Consider the following 20,577-nt stretch of genomic DNA (forward strand, 5'->3'; position numbering starts at 1 on the left):
CCTACATAGTTGGAACTTTTCCTATATGTCTATAATTGAAGTGAACTATCATAAGTACATTTATGGTGTGTTTTCCACTTATCTATATCCTTACAGTTCCGCGGTTCTTCTGGAATAAAAGATAAAGACTGCCAACTTGTTCCAGCCCGAATCTAGAAACTACCTTAGCTAGACCCATATTTCAGCAATTCCCACCTGAATGGTCGGAATACATAAAGAACTTCAGGCGAGCTTTTGAAAAGCAGAGCCACGCACACACAGACAGCAGCAATTGCCACCATCGACAGCATTGCTGGCCTGTATACCAGGGCTGTTCTGCTGTTTCCATAAGTCAGCTTGTGTTCACATGCCCTGCAACACTGGTGCCTTGCTTTCATCTTAATCTTTTCCGTCTCCAGACTGGATGCTTTTGCCAATCTGGTCCCATCTGATAGTTTCTGCTGGGAATTGCAGTCTAACCGGGTTCCAGAGATATCCAGCACCACATGTCCACATTCCGATTTTTTGTTGATTTTTCTCTGAACCAGGTGGATGTAGGAGTAGTGACCCCGAAGGCATGCATAATCATTAGGTGTCAGACCTGTGCTGTCTCGGGCACTTTTCCAGGCTTCAATTGCCACCTGGACAAGGCACACACCCAGATCAGCAGTAGAAGAGGAGCCCAACGGGAGTGATTTAAGATAATATCATACCATGAAATTGCTGAATCTTTACCCCAAGAAAATAAAAATATTTTGTTTAGAAAATCCAATGAAAGTGTTTGAGAGAGAGAGAGAGGGACTGCAAAGATATCAATCAGCAGTTCAAGCTCAGTGAGTCATCTAGAAATCAAGTAAGATCATAAATCACTGAGCTAGAAAGTGAATGCAGAGGGGCACACATGGATCATGAATTAAACTCAACAGCATGCTTTCCAATGACAACATAATGCATTATATATTAAAAATATGCAGAGAGACATAAGGAGATACCAATCCAGGATCATCAGTTAAAGCATCTAAGACATTCTCAGAGCCTTCGTTACTAGCTGCCACGTGAAGAGGAGTCAACCCAGCAGGCCCGGCAACATTAGGTTTAAAGATGAATCCATCGTAGTTTACATCCACCAGTGGCTTATGCTCAGATCCTGGCTTATCCAATACTTTATCTGGGACATATCTTAATAGTAATTCTACCATGGGCCTGCAATTTCTTTGGACAGCCTTGTGCAGCAGACACATATCCAACAAGGCAAACTCAATAGAACTATGGTCTCCCAAATCAACTGTTCCATCAAAGAGAATGCCCAGAAGTTTCTTCACTACGGCACACCACTCATGGTCCATGGAGAATTCCATAAGCCACTTGAACCTTCTGAAAGGGAAGAGATTTGAATTTGGGTTCAAGTGACCCAGCCTCCAATGCAAGTGATTTCTGTGAAGAAGCCATCCCATTTCATGCATAAAATCCAGTGCTTGATTCTTGGATTCCATTTTCTCAGCATTTTTATTGATGTCAACAGTAGGCACAGCTGTCTCTATCACACCCTCCAGAGTACAGATCTCAGAACACACTTCTTGCTCTGCAACTATAAATGGAAAAAATGTGCTGCTAAGTCCATGGTCTTCAACCTGATAGAATCTCATGACCAAAATCCTTGTATTAGAGTGGAACAGGACAGAACATCAATGCATGAAACAAACAAAATTTTGGCAAATCTCTATTCATTTGTGTCTTTCTTTTATTTTAATCATCCTAGACTTGGTCTCAACTAGCACTTAATTGATGTCTTTTTAATGATCTTTTCCAAGTCACAGACCTGATTGCCTAATTTAAAATCATATGATAGTATGCGAACAAGATCACATGCCTATTTAGGAACAACATTTCACTGAAAATGAGACATTAAGGCTCCATAGATCTTAATTATATGAATAATTAAGGATAACCACCTTCATTTAGTGACAGGACAGCGATGAAAAACATTATTCTTGATCATCAATGGGATGGAAAATTAAGAATTAGCGCTGTAAATAAACAGGTCTAACACCTCTTTTTCGTTTTCCATCTTTCTTTTCATCTACAATCCCCCCTCTCCCAAACCACAGAGAACAGATTGACAACTGCATTATAAAAGCTACCCAGTTTTGTACTCGAGATCTATCATTTTTGTAATTTACTATATCTAACCAAATTTTACAGTAAAAAAGACAATAGAGGACCTCATTGATTAAGAAAAAGACAAAAGAACATGATCAGAAAACACCAAACAATGGAAGCACCTCAATAAATCCTCTGCCAGAAACATTTGGTATGGAGCAAAGGAAGCAAAGGGACTGGAGTTCATCCTGTCCGTTGACAGGATCAATAACCTGCATCAAGTCGTAACAAGTTTCCTGCACAAGATACTTTCCTTCTATTGCACACAGTAACCTGAACCAGAGGCTTGCCGGAGTTAGCACTTGTCCAGTCAAATTAATGGCACATAAATTATTTGAATAGTAGCTTTTGTTAACTCTAAGCTCCTTCACATCCTATTTCACAGAGTGAAATGGATGAAACGAAAGCATAGCTGGATGCAAAGAGAATGAAGAAATACCTTGTGCTGGACCGATTAAGGTTAAAGCCTTTTACTATAAATTGAACTCTCTCTGTTATAGACACAGCAATTGGTTTAATGCTTGAGATCCTGCAACATTTATGGCTTTTCAGAGGTAAAGGGGTGTCCAATAGTACCTGACCTGCAGCATAGATAGGTAAATCATAGGCTTTTCTTCTGGCAATGTCACTACAAGATACTAAATTTGTTAATAATGAAATGAAAAGGAAAAACTGTGACTAAAAAATCTTTCAAGCTCACAGAGAAACACATAAGACACATACAAACACATTAGCAGAGAGAGAGAGAGCAGAACCATTATAAATAAATGCGATAGAGTGCCGAACCCTAGCATACACCCATCCTGTTTTCCAAAAAGAGTCGTTGGACACATCAACCAACCTTCTCAAACTGGAACCCAAATCAAAGCGTAGCTGTATATAAGACAGTTAGTAGGAGGATCAGTAATGCTTTTCCTCAATATTAGAATGCAATTCCCATTTTGCCATCTGTGACAAAGCATACCTCTTCCCATGCAGACTCTCTTAAACGAAGATATATTGTTAATATTACACAGCCGGGTCTTATGTAGCTTTCAATGTCAGTAGGACTGTGGGATAGCCAGTCAAGGATCTGAAAGATCAATATTATCCACAGAATCAAACCAACAACACGAAGAATTCTGAAATAGATTTTGAACCTATACAATTCTTCAAATTACCTGTCTGCGTAGAGCAATAGGAAAACCATTTGGTTCCTTTCCAAAGAGCTTAAAAACAATTCGATCAGTGCGACTCTGAAAATTGGTAAGAAAATAATGCTCGAGTCAAAAAATCCTTCAAGGTCTATAAAGTAGCTGCACATACTTGTGCTTTGACTCAAATAAAAAACATTTCATTACAAGTTGCTTATTTCACTGCATCATTATGTTCTCTCAGTCATAGCAAAATGTCTAAGTCATACTTAACAACACACAAATTATAGTACAAAACATTGGAAAATAAATAAGAGACAGTCCAACAGCCCTTTCGGATAACTTATAATAATAATTGCCTCAAAACTGAAAAATAAGTGAAACAGAGTTTCATGGCACATGCATATGTGTTGCTTGTTTATAAAAGAGTGTCTATCTCTAGGGACAATAAGCATAGATAGACAGATATACAGAAAATGGAAAATATAACTTAAAAGCCTTCTGTCAATGGTCAGCATTGTTATGCTCCAACAATATTGAATTGAACACAGTGAAATAACAGAATATAGATGGTATTAGTCTGCAAGCAACTGTTGTCTCTCTATCCCTAAAATATAGTCGAAAGGTACTTTCAAAGGTAACAGAAGTTGAGTTCACCAAAAATAAATAATACTGATGATAATAAACCTGAGCCTCTCCACTGGAAGTAGACGGTGACTGGCTAGAAGTTGAATCTGAGTTCCCACTCAACTGAGGTGGACTTGACCTGTGTGATTCTGGCACACGGACAGAGCTATGCAAAGACTCATTTACAGGGTTTTTAAGAACCAGAGATCTTTCTAAATTCTCTACATAGTCTTGGGAATCATCATAAACATTATTCAAGTCTATGTTATTCATTCTGAATCTCCCAACAGTAGCCTCTGAAGCATTTGCTCTGAATGGAAGGCTGCCTCCTGATGGAATCGGCATTTTAAATGGAGAACCAGACAGACATCCATCCTGAACATCATTGTTAGCGCTTCTTCTCTGTGCCACATTGGCAGCAGGTAGAGTCCCACAATGACCCATAGATCCCTGCCAATCAGGGATATTAGCAGGGTCATCTATTTTAGAGCCTGAACCAGAGGGCCTAGCATGTTCACTACCATTAGAAACCACATCAGTCACTTTTTCAAGATTCCCAACAGACCTTGCAGCATTCAATACACCTTGAGAACCTTGAAGTAATCCAGATATGTTCCTTCCATCAATTGAACCACCTAGACTGGCCAGACTCCTCAACAGATGAGAAAGCAGATCTCGATCCTTAGTTTGATCAGAGCTGTTAGCTGCAATTTTGCAAAAGCCAAAAGATCTTCAAGTCAAGGAAGGAGAATGAAGGAGGAAGTTAGAGAGAAAGTAAGGAAACATATCATGAATAAACTGGAAGCATATCAAAATTATTTTACAAGCATGAACTTTCAGCAAAGATTACATGTTGAAGCTAAACATCTAAATAAGTAGCTTCATCCTCCAGGTTTCTTAAACCAGTAACACTAATGAGGTCAAAACTAAAGTGCAAGAATCTGCCAAGGAGCCACTGCTCAGTGGCACAATTAAAGAACCGAAAATTGAGGTGGATCAATGAGTCAACTTCATGATTGGTTGAGGATAGACCAGAAAATCTGTCATCCACATCAGACCATAACCATCAATTTTGGTCATTAAACCTTTCTAGACAACTTCCATGCGATCTATCGGGAAGGATAGTACACACAAATGGAGATATCTTCAAACCCAAATTGCATTACGAGTGTAAATTTTAACCCTCCTATATTTTAGAGGGAAGCATTAGGATCTGCAAAATCACCAATCTATTCAAAACTTAATGTGAATGCTCATGGCACGAAATTCCTTGATAAATTCAGAGTTACCAAAGCTTAACCATAGACGGAGACTTTCAAAATTTTTTCCAACCCAGGATTATAATAATTTCTACCCAGAACTCCCACAAGTTTTGTCACTGTGGTGATGGGAATTGGACCTTTAGATGGCATCAACACCACCAGCACCCATGGCCTGTAATTCCTCCAATCATGAACTGTACCTGAAAATAAGTTTTTAAACAGCAATCTGCCACAATGTATCCCCAAGAATAACCAGCCATGATGAAAACACTGCAGAAACAGCTTTTCAGAATTATCATGTGCCATAGACTCTGCCATTTGGAAATTATATCCAGTCCCAAGTTTTCCAATTTAACATCACTACATCTAAGATTTCATTTCACAATTTAAGTTATTAAAAAACAATAATTCTCTTAGACCCATAAGCACCTTGTTTACTTTTCCTTCATCTTTATTTTCTGTTAACTACTACCAGCCAATAATTTAGCTAAAGAAGCTGACTTGCAGGAACTTATTTTCTGGTAAGTCACTAAAATTTAGGACCAGAGACTCCAGGAACGGCACCAATGTTGTAGCTCCAATTAAGCTAGAAGTTTGGACGGTCATATAAGCTTTAAGCTTCGAAAATCCAGTGTTATGTCGTTCAGCATAAAGTTCTAGCATTTTGTCTGAGATGAAGAGCATGTTAGCCAACAAGAACACTGTCAATCCATCTATATTCTGTCGCATAAAGGAAACTAGATACTAATTCGGTTGACTTATAGACAAGGTATGTAAAATGCAATGTGCATAAAGCAGAAAATCCAGGAGTGTTAATCTCATCCATAGCATTTGGTAGGTCTTCTATGCAACCAACTGACATCACTTTCCTAATTAAGCAGCAAGGTAATTAATTTTGGGCTAGAGCAGATACTTACAATGCATATTAGAGAGAATCCTCAGAAGACTAATCAACAAATAACTACTACTCCTTTCATCATTCAGCGAACCTGCAGTAGCTACATTATCAGGATGTGTCTTCCTCCGGCGTCTGTTGTGGCCAGCCAAACGTCTACGACAGCTCCGCTTCCCTTCATCAAACTCTTGAAGAACATGAAACCTGCCCATGAGTATAAGCAAGTTGCATCTAAATGGAGAGAAAAGAATTTTCTGCAATGTAGACTACAATTGAAAAAGCATCTAAACTCCGGTAAGTAACAAGAAATTATGTGAAATGCACAGAAAGAAATCAATCTAATGGCCAGAATCAGGATCATAAATTATGACTGCTCTAAGATGCAGGTTTTTGGTACTATATGTTTCAGAAATAAAAATAGTACTAAAATATAACCCACCTGCTACACTGTTGACAGAACCGCTGCATAACATTACCCACCAGTGCTTTACCGGCCTTAGAATGCATATCACAAACTTTATGCCGTCGATGATAATCCTTGGCATTGCTAAGATCAGCCCTACAGTCCTCCACTTGACACACTGCACGACTAGAAGCAGCGCCAGTAACCTTGGTCTTCTTCCCACACTTTGCATCGTCATCCATGATAGGATAAATTTGCCCTCCAAGCTTTAGATTAAGAGAAGCAGAGTCAGCATTTACCTCCTCATCCTCACCAACTACAACCCTCCTCCTTTTCTCCACTTCCCTCTTTCCTTTCTCATTGCCTGGATTGTTATGTTCTGAACAAGAAGATGAAGTATGTGATGAACCTGCATTTGCCGGAGTTTCAGGCCCAACAGGAAACAACTGCCTACTCCTACAATCTAATGGCACGGAATTTAATGGAGTAGCTGTAAAAAGATCGCCGTCCCATTTCCAGTCATTCAAATCCCATTCTACACTCTTCTTTTCAACTGATTTCAAATCAGATACCATTGGACCATATACATGATGAGGCTTGCCTCCAAATTTAGCATCCATTCATCAACTCAAAAATCCCCCAAAAAGGCAAAGTGCAAAGATTCCAATTCAATTAAACAAGAATCCAGTATAAAAAAGGATGAAACTTTAAACCACAAACAAATTCGCAGCTGAATCGTCCAAAGAGATTAAACCCAGATAATCATTATCCGATTTACCCCTCTTGAACCGCGAACATTCCAAAAACAGTACCCATAAGTCCAAATAAGGGCTGCCCACATGTCCAAAGCCGTCTAATCACCCAGTGATCACCTCAAACTCCATAAAAAAAATCATCCCTTTATTTCATTACAAGAAAGTTGCTGAATTGGAGTTGATCAGCAGCGGTCAACAACCTTCATAAACGAGCAGCCTCATAAAAACAACAAATACATGAACAATAAATGAGAGAAACTTGCCGAGAACTTTGAGAGATGAAGTGCAGCCCCCGAGAGACGAGTGTGAGGAGGAGAGAATATGGAAGACGGAGAAAGAAGCAGTGCTGTGCTGGAAGCAAAAGTGAAGGTGATAAGCTGAGAAAATTTAGGAAGAGGTTAGGAGAGAGATTTGTGTGATATAAATGCGGTTTCAGTGGGGAGAGAGAGAGAGAGAGAGAGAGAGAGAGGAAAAGATAACACTTTTTTGTTTATTAAAAGAGTCTAGTATTTATTATATGAGGAATCTATGCCCCACACCGGCGTCTCTCGCTCTTTAACTCAACACAGTAATATAATGTTAGTAACATGGTACTCCTTACACATGTGGACACCCTCTATTTAACCTTTGGGAATGCCAATTTTTCACCCCAGGGGCTGAGGCGCCGTGGCTAATGGCCTGCTGGCTTGCCCTTGGCTGTGCCTGTAAGGAGTAATCGTAAAAGAAAGGGAGGTAAAAGTAATGAAAAGGAAACAATGGAAAGTATCATTGTGTTTTGCTGGTGCATTTTTCAAGGCTACACATCCAATTCCAATGCAAATGCAAATGCAATTAGAATTAGGTAGCATCGGAGAGGAATCTGGACAAAGTGATTGAGACCATTCCGTCAGTGGACCCTCTTTCATTCTCTCTGTTTACTTGTTTGATCAGTGGATGGGGGCGGCATTCGGGTTTTCGACCTTCTACTGAGCAAAAGTTGTTTACCTTTTCCATCGAACCTGATAGAAATTGATTTCCCGCAGGCTTCAACTCGGGCATTTCAACATAGCTTTACACCTGTTGTACACCTACGATTTAAAGAATTTCATTACAGTTTTTCTTGTATATATCTTCTTTGCTTGTAGTAAGCAACATATAAGTGATAGGAGATGATGGAGACGCTCAAGTTTTAGCCAAAGCAAGGCAGTTGCTTTCTACTATGTCTATACGTTTTCAAAGCTCAAATCTGAAACAGGGACATAAAGGGTAAAGATAGATCGGGTTTTTCATTCTTGTTCTTGGATTTGATTCTTGTTACTTTGACCAAAGGGAAGGGTTGTGAATCAAAGACGAGCTTTGTTTGTGTACTTTCAAAAGAAGCACAGCACAAGCTGTGAACCACTGAGAACCATAACATTATTCTGTATTCTGTACGCTGCAGAATACAACAGTGGTCAAGGAGTCCATTTGCATGCAGGACCCTTCTCTGCCCAATTGCCCATGAAGAGTTGAAGTAATAGTTTTAACAGCTGCAAGAAAATTGCAGCAATTATACTCTTGGCATTAAAGATTGACAAGTACTTCAAGACACAAATTGTTAAAACTGTTTTTGAAACAGAAAAATCATTTGTATCCACTGCATTAAGATTCAAGATCCTCCCCCTTCCATCAGGACCAGGCACCCGGGTGCTCGATCCATCAATTGTGAGTCATTGTAGAGTGATCAGGTGAAAATAAATATCACCCCAAAATCTATATGGAAACAGCAAATCCATTAAAATGGAGAATGGAGAGTGGAGACCCACCATTACCAAGCATATAGATATGGTACACGGTACACGGTACACGCTACAGTAGCTAATACTATAGCTGATTGATTCTCATTTTGCATAGGGAAGGGTTAGCCTAGATGATAAGAACATAAAGAACTACAAGGGAAGGGGGTAAGATTAGATTTAGATGCCCCGAAATTTTCACCATGTCCTTTTTTTTTTCTCCAATTGGTATAGCCACAGGGGCTGGAATGTACCACCTCGTGGACCTTTTTTACTTGGTGTAAGGGACAATATGACAGGTTCATGAGTCATCAGTTAGATATATACTATGTACTTACCGGACAGCGCCATCGACCTCGACCTCCATCGTTGCATTTTCCTTCAAATTATTAAATTTTTTTTATCTTTATGGATGCATTTCTAGTTTCTCATCATGATTTTTGGAACTCCATTTATGGATTTGGAGAGATCATTGAGGGAAGAAAATTATGAAAACAATTGGGGCATAAGCCACAACCTTAGAGAATAAGAATCCAAAGAAGTCATGTGCCTAATCCAAAACAAAATGTAGATATCAACGATGCGATGCGGTCCCCAGAGGAAATGGTTGGCAGGGCAGCTCATGTGAAGTACGGAGGATGGAGCTTGATGGGCAATCTGGACCAAATGTACAGATGTGAGTAGCTCGTCGTGCGGAGAGGAGGCCGTGTATATTTGGGAGTCCAAGCCAACCCCATTACTGCCCATTGCACAGCACATGTTATTGATGCAGTCAAGTCAACCTAGAAGTAGAAAGAGCAGGAAGAATTGCAAATCTAGGACCTCCAAAGGATATTGCATTGCATACCTAGTTAATTTAACAGCGTTGGATGATCTTCATGAGTCATAAATTGTCGTAATTAGGTAGCAAGAATTGATGAGACGTTGAGGGACGAAGAGGGGGTGGTGGTCGATTCTTGAGTACTCTTCAATCTGATTCCCCCATGCATGTATTTGAAGAAGGCTTGGTTTAGTAATTGTTTCTAATTAGACTGCTTACAACTCATAACTGCAGTGCTGACAACTGGATTACATTGCTCAAAATTAATGCAGATCAAACTTTATGTAACTTGGACAATCATTCTAGCTATTACATGTCCAAAATTATAGAACTAATGTTGGTCGTCCTCTTTTACTGCTGAAGAAGAGGAGAGAGAGGAATATTCGGGAATGGAGATATTTTGATGGCCAATGATAAAAATGAAACAAAGGAAGGGATGAGGAAGCATCCTTGACATGGAAATATAGTACCATGTCCTTCCCACTAAGGGATGGGGATGGGATTGGGACCGGGACCCGGACTCTGTTAGGAAAATAAGAGCCATTATTACTACTGGTTGTTCCATTACTACAACACTAACACCATAGAAGCCAGGTAAATTGCACTACTACACTAGCAGCCAATTCATTCAGAAATATAATTGACTTTAATTGCACAAATTTATATACTTAAATTACCATGTAGATGTAGCCTAAAGACCAGATTAATCATTGAAATACGTTAGCCCACCTAACATTGTCATATTCGACACTTGTTCCATTGGTGAGTCTTAGTCAAATGGGGCGCCTCCTTGTTGGTACACAATATTAATATATAACATGATGTGGAATATTGATATTCCAATACTTTTTTTTTCTTTTTTTGAAAATTAAGAATCATTCATTCCAGAGAGGGAGTCCAAAAACAAAGAAAGGAGAGTAGACGACTGATTGGCAGCCAGTCTTGACCCTCCCAAAACAAACTGGTAACAAAAACACCAGTATCCCCTCCTTATTCTGCAGAAACAGAGTAACCAACTCTTTCCCTTTTCACCAATGGACCAATAAGCCTGCGCTAACCGGGGAAAATAGCCAAAACAATAGACAAACAACCAGTCAGAAATAAGTAAGACATGAGAACAAATTCACTGTTCCCAACTCTTGCTAAATCTGAGCATCAAAACAGAAGACCTGGTGCGAGTCAATCCAGCAAAAATCAGCACCCTATCCCTCCTGCAATCCAGAGTCAAAATTAAAACCCAACAAAACTCAAACCACATATGTCGACCAGCATCAACACTCACGGTCACCAATACATTTTATTTTTATCTCACCACACCAACCATCTGTTTAGGCAAACCTTCCTTGGATGTTATGTTATGGATATGTGGACTTGGGCCACTCTATCAGTACAACAAGAAGAAAATCGGGCAACCCATGTAATATAGGCCCGAGATATGGATCTAGCGTCAAGAGAAGAAAAGGACTAATGAATTGCATGTTGCAACTGCAGATAATTAAAGATTGGTACAGCCTTCCATTCCATCAAAGAACAGAGAGATAAGAATGCTACAACCTGTGTAAAGTGATTTAACAGATAATGACATGAATAACCATTGCTATTTTTATCAGAGAAAAAGTGATGGCCTTGCTCTTGCATATGCAGCTAGGAGAATAATTTCTGTAGCGAATGCATGGCATGGCACATGGGGTTTCCTCCTTTCCAGCCAATTCCAGCAAAGCCAACAAAGCACAAAATCAATGTTTTTTCTACTCATATTTAAGGTTTGAATATGAGGGTCTCCAAGGTTTGAGTCATGACACAAACCAACAGTCAAAAGACAGAGAAAATCACGTACGGGATACGACACAACTTAAGGAAAGAAGCACGACAGTGAATAAAATTTTTACTTCCTTCATTCGCATTCATTCACACTCACACACACCAATTTTGTGCTAAAACCTAGAATTGAGAGTCTAAGAATAGAGAGGTATAAAAGTCCAGACAACTAGACAAGGACAGACCAACACACAACCCCAAAATGTCTCCTCTCTTTCTTCCCCTCATAATAATAATACAGTAGTATATGTATATGATATATAGTAGAATTGCTGCATGTTTGGTAAATCCAATCTGAAACTCTGTTTTCAGTCGCAGAGCAATACCAACTTAACACACAGACTTGACGCAGCCACTGACTTTCGAGTTTTGTCAATTATACTAATACTAATCAAGGTAACTTCTTTTTCTTTTTTTATGGTTTTTGTTTGTGTTTAATTCTTCTTTCTCGAAACTGGGTCTTGTTTCTTTGGTTCTTTTAGTCATGATTTTTCATGTGTTTGATCAGTTTTCTTGTAGCATAAATTTTCTCTGTTCTTTTCGTATTGGCTGCTGAGGGTAATAAAAAAAAAAGGGAATTATGATAGCATAAATTTAAATGTTTAAAACTGCTCTTTTCAATATCAGAAGAATGATATGATAAGCTTTAATGAGAGTAAGAGGTTGATGGTGAAAGTAGGAATCGCATTGATCGGCTTTTAGATGATTAAAAAGACATTGCTTAATTAATTTGATCATTATATCATATGGTTATGACATTGTTCTTGTTCTTGTAATGGACTTCTTCTGGTAGCCTCTGGTTTTGATGTTTACGGAAATGGAAGTTTAATATGTTTCGATGCCAACTATTAATCATATGCTTTCGCATTCACGCTTTTATAACAGTAAGGTATTACTTTCACGGTCAAACCATCCGTCATACCAAAAATTTGGGAAGAATTCAGAATCCCTGTTTAGAACAATAAGAATGCGTTGGGTAGGCTTAGGCTATTGGTAAAGAGGAAGTAGACCAAATCCTGAGAGATCAAAATTTGCAGTGGGTGCTGATTTGCTTGCCACAAGTCATATGTATTTAATAATACATCTTCATAATCATCATTTGGAATATTTGAACTCAAGAATTCCTTTATCCAACAATAGTATAGTACACCAGCCATTTGGAATTTATGCTGCTATTTTTTTGTGTTGTAAGGGAATCATTTTAAAATGTGCAAGCGCAAGTCTCATTTTTTCTTACTCATTGAATAAGATTCTATCAGGAGAAAGTCACATGAGTTGCTTCAGCTGTTGTGAAGAAGATGATATTCATAAAGCTTCTGAAAATGGATCGTTCATGCCAAATAACCCTGCAAGTAATTCTACATTCTCAAGCTCTATCTTTGTAATAATGTGTTAGATCGTCCTAAGATTCCCTTTTTCTGCTTCTCTTCCTTTAAATTTGATTTTCCTCCCACCCGTTATGAGTTCTGGTTTGATTAACATGAAACTAAGCAGGTGCTCATGTAGGCAATACTGCTGGAGGTTGTCTCGTCCAAGAAGCAGTAACAAGGGATACACAGTCTGTTACTATTCAACCTATTGCCGTCCCTGCAATTTCAGTGGATGAGCTTAAGGAAATGACAGATAATTTTGGTACAAAATCCGTAATTGGTGAGGGGTCTTACGGAAGAGTATACTATGGCATTCTCAAAAGTGGGCAGGCTGCAGCCATCAAAAAGTTGGATTCCAGTAAGCAGCCAGACCAGGAATTTCTAGCGCAGGTTGGACCTAAAGAAATTTCATTTTATATAAAAAAAATGCAGACATGTATTACAATACAGTATTCAAATTCAAATCACATAGCTTAACAGGTATCCATGGTGTCAAGACTAAAACATGATAACGTGGTTGAGCTTGTTGGTTACTGTGTTGATGGCTCTCTCCGTGTCCTGGCCTATGAGTACGCTTCTAATGGATCTCTCCATGATATGCTTCATGGTACGTGACATCATGTCATTATCCTCTTCCTCTGTAGTTATGATTTCATCCTATCAAATGAAAGGAGGCATGGTTTCAGTTTTAATGAATAACAAGTTCTCTTTCCCTGTTTGAATTGAATATATACTAGTGATACAATCATCCAATTTGTGAACGAACTATATAGGAAAGAAAGGTGTGAAAGCAGCAGAGCCAGGTCCACTTCTATCATGGACTCAGAGAGTCAAAATTGCAGTTGGGGCAGCCAAAGGCCTTGGATATTTGCACGAGAAGGCACGGCCTCATATAATCCACCGTGACATTAAGTCCAGCAATTTACTTCTTTTTGATGATGATGTTGCTAAGATTGCTGATTTTGATTTGTCAAATCAAGCCCCCGATATGGCAGCTCGTCTCCATTCTACACGAGTTCTTGGAACCTTTGGTTATCATGCTCCAGAGTAATTATGTTGCTCCTTCACCTTGCCTTCTCTATATTCTATTACTATAGTTTTCACCTCTGTTTAAGTTTCTTCCTTCGCATTAAGGCAGCATTAATCTGGTGCTTACCGCCTCATAACTACCTAAGACTATCTCATTAAGTTAATGAATTTCCATCTTGCTGAATAAGAGTAACGGATCGGTTTAATCGAAAATGCAGATTAAGAACAGAGCTAGAAAGAATAATCACTAAGTTAATACGTCCTCTCTCTTATAGTTGTCCTTTGTCAGAAACAAACCAACCACACATGATAGTATGAAACTGATCTAATTGCTTGTGATTCCTGATGGCAGATATGCAATGACTGGAACGCTTAGTTCTAAGAGTGATGTTTACAGCTTTGGTGTTATCCTGCTGGAGCTCTTAACTGGACGTAAACCTGTTGATCATACATTGCCACGTGGACAGCAGAGTCTTGTGACATGGGTACTATTGCTTTGGGTTCATCTATGTCTTTTTTCGTTACTGTCATGTTTATATCATATCTCCAAGCTTTGTCCTTACACCATTCTGGACTGTATCAGGCAACTCCAAAACTTAGTGAAGACAAGGTGAAGCAGTGTGTTGATGCTAGACTGAATGGAGAATACCCTCCCATGGCAGTTGCAAAGGTATTGATGGAGATGATATCTATCTTTGGACTTTGTCAACGTTAATTATTTCTTGTGTCATTTGCTAGCTTTTTTCAAGTTGGTTTGCATTTTGCTGAATTAAAAACTTTTAACTTGTCGTTGATATTGGTGCACTGCTTTGCTTCCAAGTCTAACTGATGATGTTTCTTGTGACATTACATATTGAAAACAGCTGGCTGCTGTTGCTGCCTTGTGCGTGCAATATGAAGCTGATTTTCGACCTAATATGAGCATCGTAGTGAAAGCTCTTCAGCCCCTTCTGAACACTCGGCCTGCAGCTTCCCACAGTGAAACGCGACACTCGTGAATTCCTCCATGGGGATGAACCCTTTAGTTGTTCAAATTCGGTCTGACGATGTGATTTGTTTCCTTTTGTGAGTGGGTGCTTTTAATTAGTTTAAGATCAGCTGCCACCTACCATCCTCAACCCCATCATATACTTGTATTATTTATCAATCATCAAATCATAATCATATCATTATAATTGAGTTCAATAGAGGGAAGTAGAGGAAAGGAGGAGATAAATCGCTATGGCTTTCCAGCATTTATTACACCAGAAGATGGGTTTGTTAGATAAATTTTTTAAGAAGAATCAAACCATATTACGTGCACTGCAACTGGGTTGGATCCATTTCTTTGTTTCTTTCTTTTGCTTGTGTTATATTTGAGATTGGGCAATTTAATTTAAATGGGAAACCTGCTAAAAAACCAAAGCAGCTGTAGATGTTTCATGTTTGAACCAGGCCAAAATAGTCCAACTTTTGTGTATATGGTAGCCCTCTGTTCCTGATGATGCATTCCATCCCAGGATCGTGACGTTTGAGAGCGTGGAGAAGCAACAGACGTTGGAGAGACTTGTTGAATGGACAAGTTTGAAAACTGAAATGGGAATGCTGCCACCACTGGGGCGAAAACCATGTGTTAGATGCCAACCCCGCTGCACATGGTGCGCACTTATTGTAGCCCCTCCCCTGGATAATCACATGCAAATCTCGATTACCTCCCCGTTAAGCTACTCTTCCTTCTATTTCACCAAACAAGACAAAATTGAAAAATAAGAGAAACCAGTTATGTCTGGGTCCAATGTGAAGTGGAGTTGTTAATTGGCCGGCGACTGCCACTGTTCAAGTCAACGGATAGACATCCACCATTAAGAACAACTTAGGACCAGAAATAATAGTACAATCTGCCACCCGAAAACAGACTTTTGACCCATCATATGCACATGGGAGACGCCAACCAGCTCAGCACATGGACCCACCGGAGCGGTGCCAAGGTCATAATTTTCAGCTTGAATTATTACTACTTCAGCAGAAATATTCTTCCAAATACTAAATCACAACCCCAGCCTGCAGCTTTGTTTTTCAACATTGCTTACACAAGTATCCAACGGACACAAGTTTAAAGTGGTACTTGCCGTCCCTGTACTCTCGTCAGATTTCGTACTGTTTTTCTTTTCATTTTCTCCATCCCAGCAGCAAAAATTCATAAAATTGAACTATAAGTCCTAGACCATGTAATGGGAAAAAAAAAAAACTGTACAGAAAATCCAGTGGCAATGTTGCCTCATGACAATGCCAATTCCGGACACGAACTAATCTTCTCTACAATCTAGAAATAGATATGTAATTCAAAGCTCAAAAGGAAGAAATTCCATCAGTTGCCTGCATCTGCTCCGCGTCTTCAATCTCAACTATAGGCCATTTGAAGGCATCAGAATATTAACAGATGTACGGATGTTGGTTGCCCTTGTTCTCCACTTCTAAAACCATTTTGCCCCCAAGTTTACTGGTGATGAGGCATTCTACCGTCCAACCTTAAATCTGGATCATCACTCCTATCAGCATCAGAGTTTTTCCTCAGAGGATCAGCATCTGAATTCACTGCCTGATTCCTTCTGCGTCTTCTATCCTGAAAATTTCATCCAGGATATATTTTAAGAGTCAAGCTAGAGTTACAACAGTAAACTGGGCAATTTATCTAAAGCAAGAAGTTGCTATCCTCTAGGCTCTAGCCTGTACTTCTGGCATTGAGTACGACCATTATTTCATAAGAAAAACAGTGCAACTTCCTCAAGTTTCCTTTGATATACAGTTGAGGTAATAATGCAAAGTAATGTGATTACTGGAAAGTATCAGAATCAAACCTCTCGAGGAATAGGATACTCCTCTGATTCAAGCATGCGAACAACCTGACTCATCTTTGGTCTTTTATCAGCATCAGGATCAACACATCTCAAAGCAGTTAAAAGAGCCCGTTTCAGAGCACTAGTTGATGGTCTAGTCTCAATGTTTGGGTCAACTACTTCCTCTGAGCGTCTGAGTTGAACCATCATCTTTAGCCATTCAACCATATTTACCTGAGTTCACCATAAAACGTGGTCATGTCAAAAACACTTTATATCAAGTGTCTCATGTCCTTAATTGTTGGGTAGGAAGAATGAATAAACAAAAGCATTAGATATAAAATTGGCATCAGGAAATAATCAAGGCTGCAAAGAGCTTTAGGGTATTTTTATGCATATGTGATTCTGGTACACAGGAATTACAAACTTCAAAGCAAACATCTGTCAGGTAAAAGTACATGAATGATAAAAACATCTCATAACAACAAATAACTCTCAGAAGAAGCACAGCACATAAAAGCCTTTTTAAAATGTCAACCTATGCTAATAAAGAAGTGTTCTTCCTTACCTCAGGCTGAGGGCGACCATAATCTACTGGGTATCTTCCAGTAATTGCTTCTAAGAGCACAACACCAAAGCTATAAACATCACTCTTCTCATTCAGAAGGCCAGAGTTGGCATATTCTGGAGCAACATAACTTGGAAATCATGCAAGCAGGAGGAAAGACTACATTAACTAATGATATTTTTAACTTCTTTAATGATACAAAAAACAAAAGGTAGTGCATAAATTAAAACAAAAAAAAAAAACCTAAAACTGAAAAGGAGAATGAATGGACTAGTGAAATTGGAAAAAGTCAAGGTAGTTGAATGTCGAGCAAGGGCATTATTCTCACCCAAAGGTACCCATAACTCTGGTTGTGATATAACTTTTCCCGTCACCTAGCAATTTGGCCAGACCAAAATCAGATATCTTAGCATCAAAGTTGTCATCAATCAATATATTACTTGATTTTATGTCTCTATGCACAACTTTTGGTTCAATAGCCTCATGCAAATAAGCCAGCCTGCAGCATTTAGTTTTGAGTAGCAAATGAGATTAAACCCAAGGTAAGCACTAACAACCAGGATTTAGTTAAAGGAAGACTTACGCCTTGGCGGTGCCAAGAAGAATCTTTATTCGAGCCTCCCAAGTAAGATATCCCTTGTGACACATATCTCCACGGAGCCATTGCTCCAAATTGCCATTATTGACATATTCATAAACCAACAACCTGGATTATGTAGCGGAAAATTTACAAAATATCAGTAATCTGTCTTTCCTTTCTATGCCACAGATTACAAGAACACTGACACATAGAGGTAAAAATTCATTAACTTTAACTCTCATAAAGGGATACAAGGCCACAAGCAGCCTGCTCAACTTGCCAAATCATAGGGAGTAGATAAACATGGTACCTTTGTGTTCCCTCAATGCAGTAACCAAGAAGTCGAACTAAGTTTTTATGCCGCACATGACCAATGGCTTCAACTTCCACCCTGAAATCCTTGTCTACTTGTCCCCTAGAAAGGAAAAACAAAACATAGAATCATTATCAATTAACCGTACAAGCTATGGACAGCATAACAGAAACAACAGAATTAATCTTCCACAAAAATAAGCTTCTCGGCAACATACGGATTGTTAAGGAGCTTTTTAACAGCTACAGGGGTCCCATTAATCAGATTGCCTCTATAAACAACTCCATATCCACCATCACCAATAATATTATCCTTTGAAAACCGGTTAGTTGAAAGCTGTAGGTCTCTCAGAGTAAACCAATGACCCCAGCCCAGGTGTGAAAATTCAGGCAGGCCAGACAAAGGTGAAGGAGCAGTCAAAGGATGTGAAGAAGGCCTGTATGTGGAAACTGTCCCGTTGCCTCCCTCTTCTCCTGGTTGAGATCCTTTAACATCTTTCTCCACATGATTAAAGGAACCTGACTGGCCACTATCATCTCCATTATCTACACTAAATACAACCTTCTCTGAATCTCTGTCACTGAATTTATCATTAAGGGTGTTCAGACCACCATTGTTTGCTGAAACTTGATCAACTCTTATCTCTTTAATTTCCTCTGAAACATAAGGCGCTTGCCTTACAGGAAGGATGTCATTAGCCCTTTTGGATTTCTTCCGAAAACTAAGCCACAGAGATATGCCAAGGATAACCAAAAAAACCACTCCTAAGCCAATTACAATAAGTACCCACAACTGCAGACCAATGTATGTTTTTGACAGAGATTTGTTCAGATCAGACGCCATTTTCACCAGCACCAAGATGCCTGAAAAATGTTTAACTAAAACAACTTAAACCACATCCTGCAGCTAATAATTAAAAACTGCTACATGTTTTGCATTTATTCAAAAATTTAATTGATTTATGAAGGAAAATTTTCCAATCTAATCGAATAAGATATTAAACTGAATATATGTGCATATAAAGAGAAAAAGTGGCTAATAAGTTTCAGGGAAAAAAAGTTAGGAAAGAAAATTCAGAAAGATAAGGAGCAACAGAGTGATAAGAAAGGCAGACCTTCAACCACAATCAAGTTTCCAGAAAAGAACCCAAAGGCCCCTCAACCACAGAGAGAAGCTAAAAGGAAAGCAAAGAGTTTTCTTAAAATCAAAGTCCACCGATTACCAAAACGTTTTCAAATAATAAACAAATATCAAAATCAAATAGAAATAGGCATCACATTTCCAACACACACCCTACATTTGACAAATCATCACATATAATTAAAGATTCAGGCCGAACCAGATATCATATTTCCAACGAAAAAATAAACACACGAATTTCAGGCATCATTTGACGAGATCAATCAAAAAATCAAAACTTTGAGCATTAGATGCCAATAAGCACAACGAAGAGCAAATGAATCAAAACAAACCTTGTAGAGACAGTGCTGGTGAGAGGAAAAAGAGCAAAGAGAGCAAACTTTAAGACTATGGGTGTTTATAAAGAAGAAAGGCGAAAAACCCACAGGGAAGCACACTGAGAGGCTAGAAAGTGGGGTGCTGCATTGTCAAAAAGAAAGGATTGGTGTATGGTTTCCATGTGTCTGGGTTCTTGAGAAATGGGTTTGGTTTTGGGGTTTTGGGTAATAAGAAGAAGATGTGGAGTTGTCAGTGGTTGGTAATAAGGAAAGACATGCCTCACATTAACAGTGAAACAGAAGCAGCTTACAGAACAATTGGAAGCTTTCTTTGCTGTTTCTTCACTTTTTTTTTCTATTTTTCTATTATTATTATATATTATTGGAAACGTTTCTAAATGGGAAAGTGACATATAATCTGAAACTTACACAGAATATACATATATATATATATATATATATACACACACATACTATAACACTTAAAACTAAAAACCGTTTGTGGGTCTCCTCTTTATTCTTTTATCTTCGTTCATGTAAATTTAGTTCAATTCCATTTCCTGAGTGAATCTCTTTTCCTTAGTACTATTACTAGTACTGTTAGTGTTTTCTTTGCAGTCAAACACTGACTAAAAAAAAAAAAGCAGGAGAGAGTGGGGGTATGAGTATGATTACAGGAAACAAGGTGAAAGCGAGAACATGTGAAAGAGGTTAAAAGGTCAAAATAAACAGAAAGTACCCCAAAGCACAGTACTTCATGCCCTCATTATGACCATTTATTATGTACCATAATCTTCATCCTTGAGTTCTGTGGATTCTTTTACCTTTTTTTTTTTTT

The 20,577-nt window shown here is 38.7% G+C and overlaps 3 protein-coding genes across 7 annotated transcripts; 1 reads left to right on the forward strand and 2 right to left on the reverse strand.

Moving 5' to 3' along the window:
• Window positions 1-6: 6 nt before the first annotated feature.
• Window positions 7-7,688, reverse strand: LOC110421089 (squamosa promoter-binding-like protein 1). Of its 2 annotated transcripts, none has more exons than XM_021434559.2 (10): window positions 6,496-7,688; window positions 6,079-6,260; window positions 3,960-4,603; window positions 3,300-3,374; window positions 3,104-3,211; window positions 2,895-3,012; window positions 2,579-2,720; window positions 2,262-2,412; window positions 972-1,610; window positions 7-620 (listed from the first exon to the last, which is right to left on the reverse strand). In XM_021434559.2, exons 1-10 carry the CDS (start codon window positions 7,077-7,079, stop codon window positions 165-167), a joined length of 3,099 nt encoding a protein of 1,032 aa, XP_021290234.1. In that variant the 5' UTR covers window positions 7,080-7,688; the 3' UTR covers window positions 7-164. The 2 variants fall into 2 exon arrangements, with proteins under 2 accessions (XP_021290234.1, XP_089640476.1); XM_089784350.1 differs by having other exon boundaries at window positions 6,079-6,322; window positions 6,496-6,611.
• Window positions 7,689-11,712: 4,024 nt separating this feature from the next.
• LOC110421709 (pto-interacting protein 1-like) lies at window positions 11,713-15,339 on the forward strand. 4 transcript variants are annotated; one of them, XM_021435363.2, is made up of 8 exons: window positions 11,713-12,002; window positions 12,856-12,958; window positions 13,113-13,366; window positions 13,457-13,583; window positions 13,750-14,023; window positions 14,358-14,490; window positions 14,589-14,675; window positions 14,869-15,339. In XM_021435363.2, the coding sequence occupies exons 1-8, from the start codon at window positions 11,883-11,885 to the stop codon at window positions 15,001-15,003; spliced, it is 1,233 nt and encodes a 410-aa protein (XP_021291038.1). In that variant the 5' UTR covers window positions 11,713-11,882; the 3' UTR covers window positions 15,004-15,339. The 4 variants fall into 4 exon arrangements, with proteins under 4 accessions (XP_021291038.1, XP_021291036.1, XP_021291039.1 ...); XM_021435361.2 differs by having other exon boundaries at window positions 11,714-12,002; window positions 13,101-13,366; XM_021435364.1 differs by having other exon boundaries at window positions 11,865-12,002; window positions 12,866-12,958; window positions 13,101-13,366.
• A 453-nt stretch (window positions 15,340-15,792) lies between these two features.
• Window positions 15,793-20,087, reverse strand: GPK1 (glyoxysomal protein kinase 1). Its single transcript, XM_021435360.2, has 8 exons — window positions 19,755-20,087; window positions 18,500-19,145; window positions 18,280-18,384; window positions 17,973-18,095; window positions 17,718-17,888; window positions 17,390-17,519; window positions 16,843-17,055; window positions 15,793-16,607 (listed from the first exon to the last, which is right to left on the reverse strand). The coding sequence occupies exons 2-8, from the start codon at window positions 19,123-19,125 to the stop codon at window positions 16,482-16,484; spliced, it is 1,494 nt and encodes a 497-aa protein (XP_021291035.1). The 5' UTR covers window positions 19,126-19,145; window positions 19,755-20,087; the 3' UTR covers window positions 15,793-16,481.
• Between the last annotated feature and the right edge of the window lie 490 nt (window positions 20,088-20,577).

This window comes from Theobroma umbraticum, unplaced genomic scaffold (genome assembly GCF_002168275.2).
Source record: "Theobroma umbraticum cultivar Fairchild unplaced genomic scaffold, ASM216827v3 scaffold_130.0, whole genome shotgun sequence".
NCBI lineage: Eukaryota > Viridiplantae > Streptophyta > Magnoliopsida > Malvales > Malvaceae > Theobroma > Theobroma umbraticum.

What these genes read in the sequence shown, in the direction of transcription:
- LOC110421089 (XM_021434559.2), bottom strand. Translation starts at nt 7,079, where the DNA reads ATGGATGCTAAATTTGGAGGCAAGCCTCATCATGTATATGGTCCAATG. An exon ending in CTTCCAGTGGAGAGGCTCAG is followed by an intron (nt 3,375 to 3,959) that starts GTTTATTATCAT and finishes ACCAATTTTCAG; the next exon opens with AGTCGCACTGATCGAATTGT. An exon ending in CTATTGCTCTACGCAGACAG is followed by an intron (nt 3,212 to 3,299) that starts GTAATTTGAAGA and finishes TTGATCTTTCAG; the next exon opens with ATCCTTGACTGGCTATCCCA.
- LOC110421709 (XM_021435361.2), top strand. Translation starts at nt 11,883, where the DNA reads ATGTTTGGTAAATCCAATCTGAAACTCTGTTTTCAGTCGCAGAGCAAT. An exon ending in TTATACTAATACTAATCAAG is followed by an intron (nt 12,003 to 12,855) that starts GTAACTTCTTTT and finishes TCATTGAATAAG; the next exon opens with ATTCTATCAGGAGAAAGTCA. An exon ending in TTTGGTTATCATGCTCCAGA is followed by an intron (nt 14,024 to 14,357) that starts GTAATTATGTTG and finishes TCCTGATGGCAG; the next exon opens with ATATGCAATGACTGGAACGC.
- GPK1 (XM_021435360.2), bottom strand. Translation starts at nt 19,125, where the DNA reads ATGGCGTCTGATCTGAACAAATCTCTGTCAAAAACATACATTGGTCTG. An exon ending in CTTCTTGGCACCGCCAAGGC is followed by an intron (nt 17,889 to 17,972) that starts GTAAGTCTTCCT and finishes TAAATGCTGCAG; the next exon opens with GCTGGCTTATTTGCATGAGG. An exon ending in AGAGTTATGGGTACCTTTGG is followed by an intron (nt 17,520 to 17,717) that starts GTGAGAATAATG and finishes ATGATTTCCAAG; the next exon opens with TTATGTTGCTCCAGAATATG.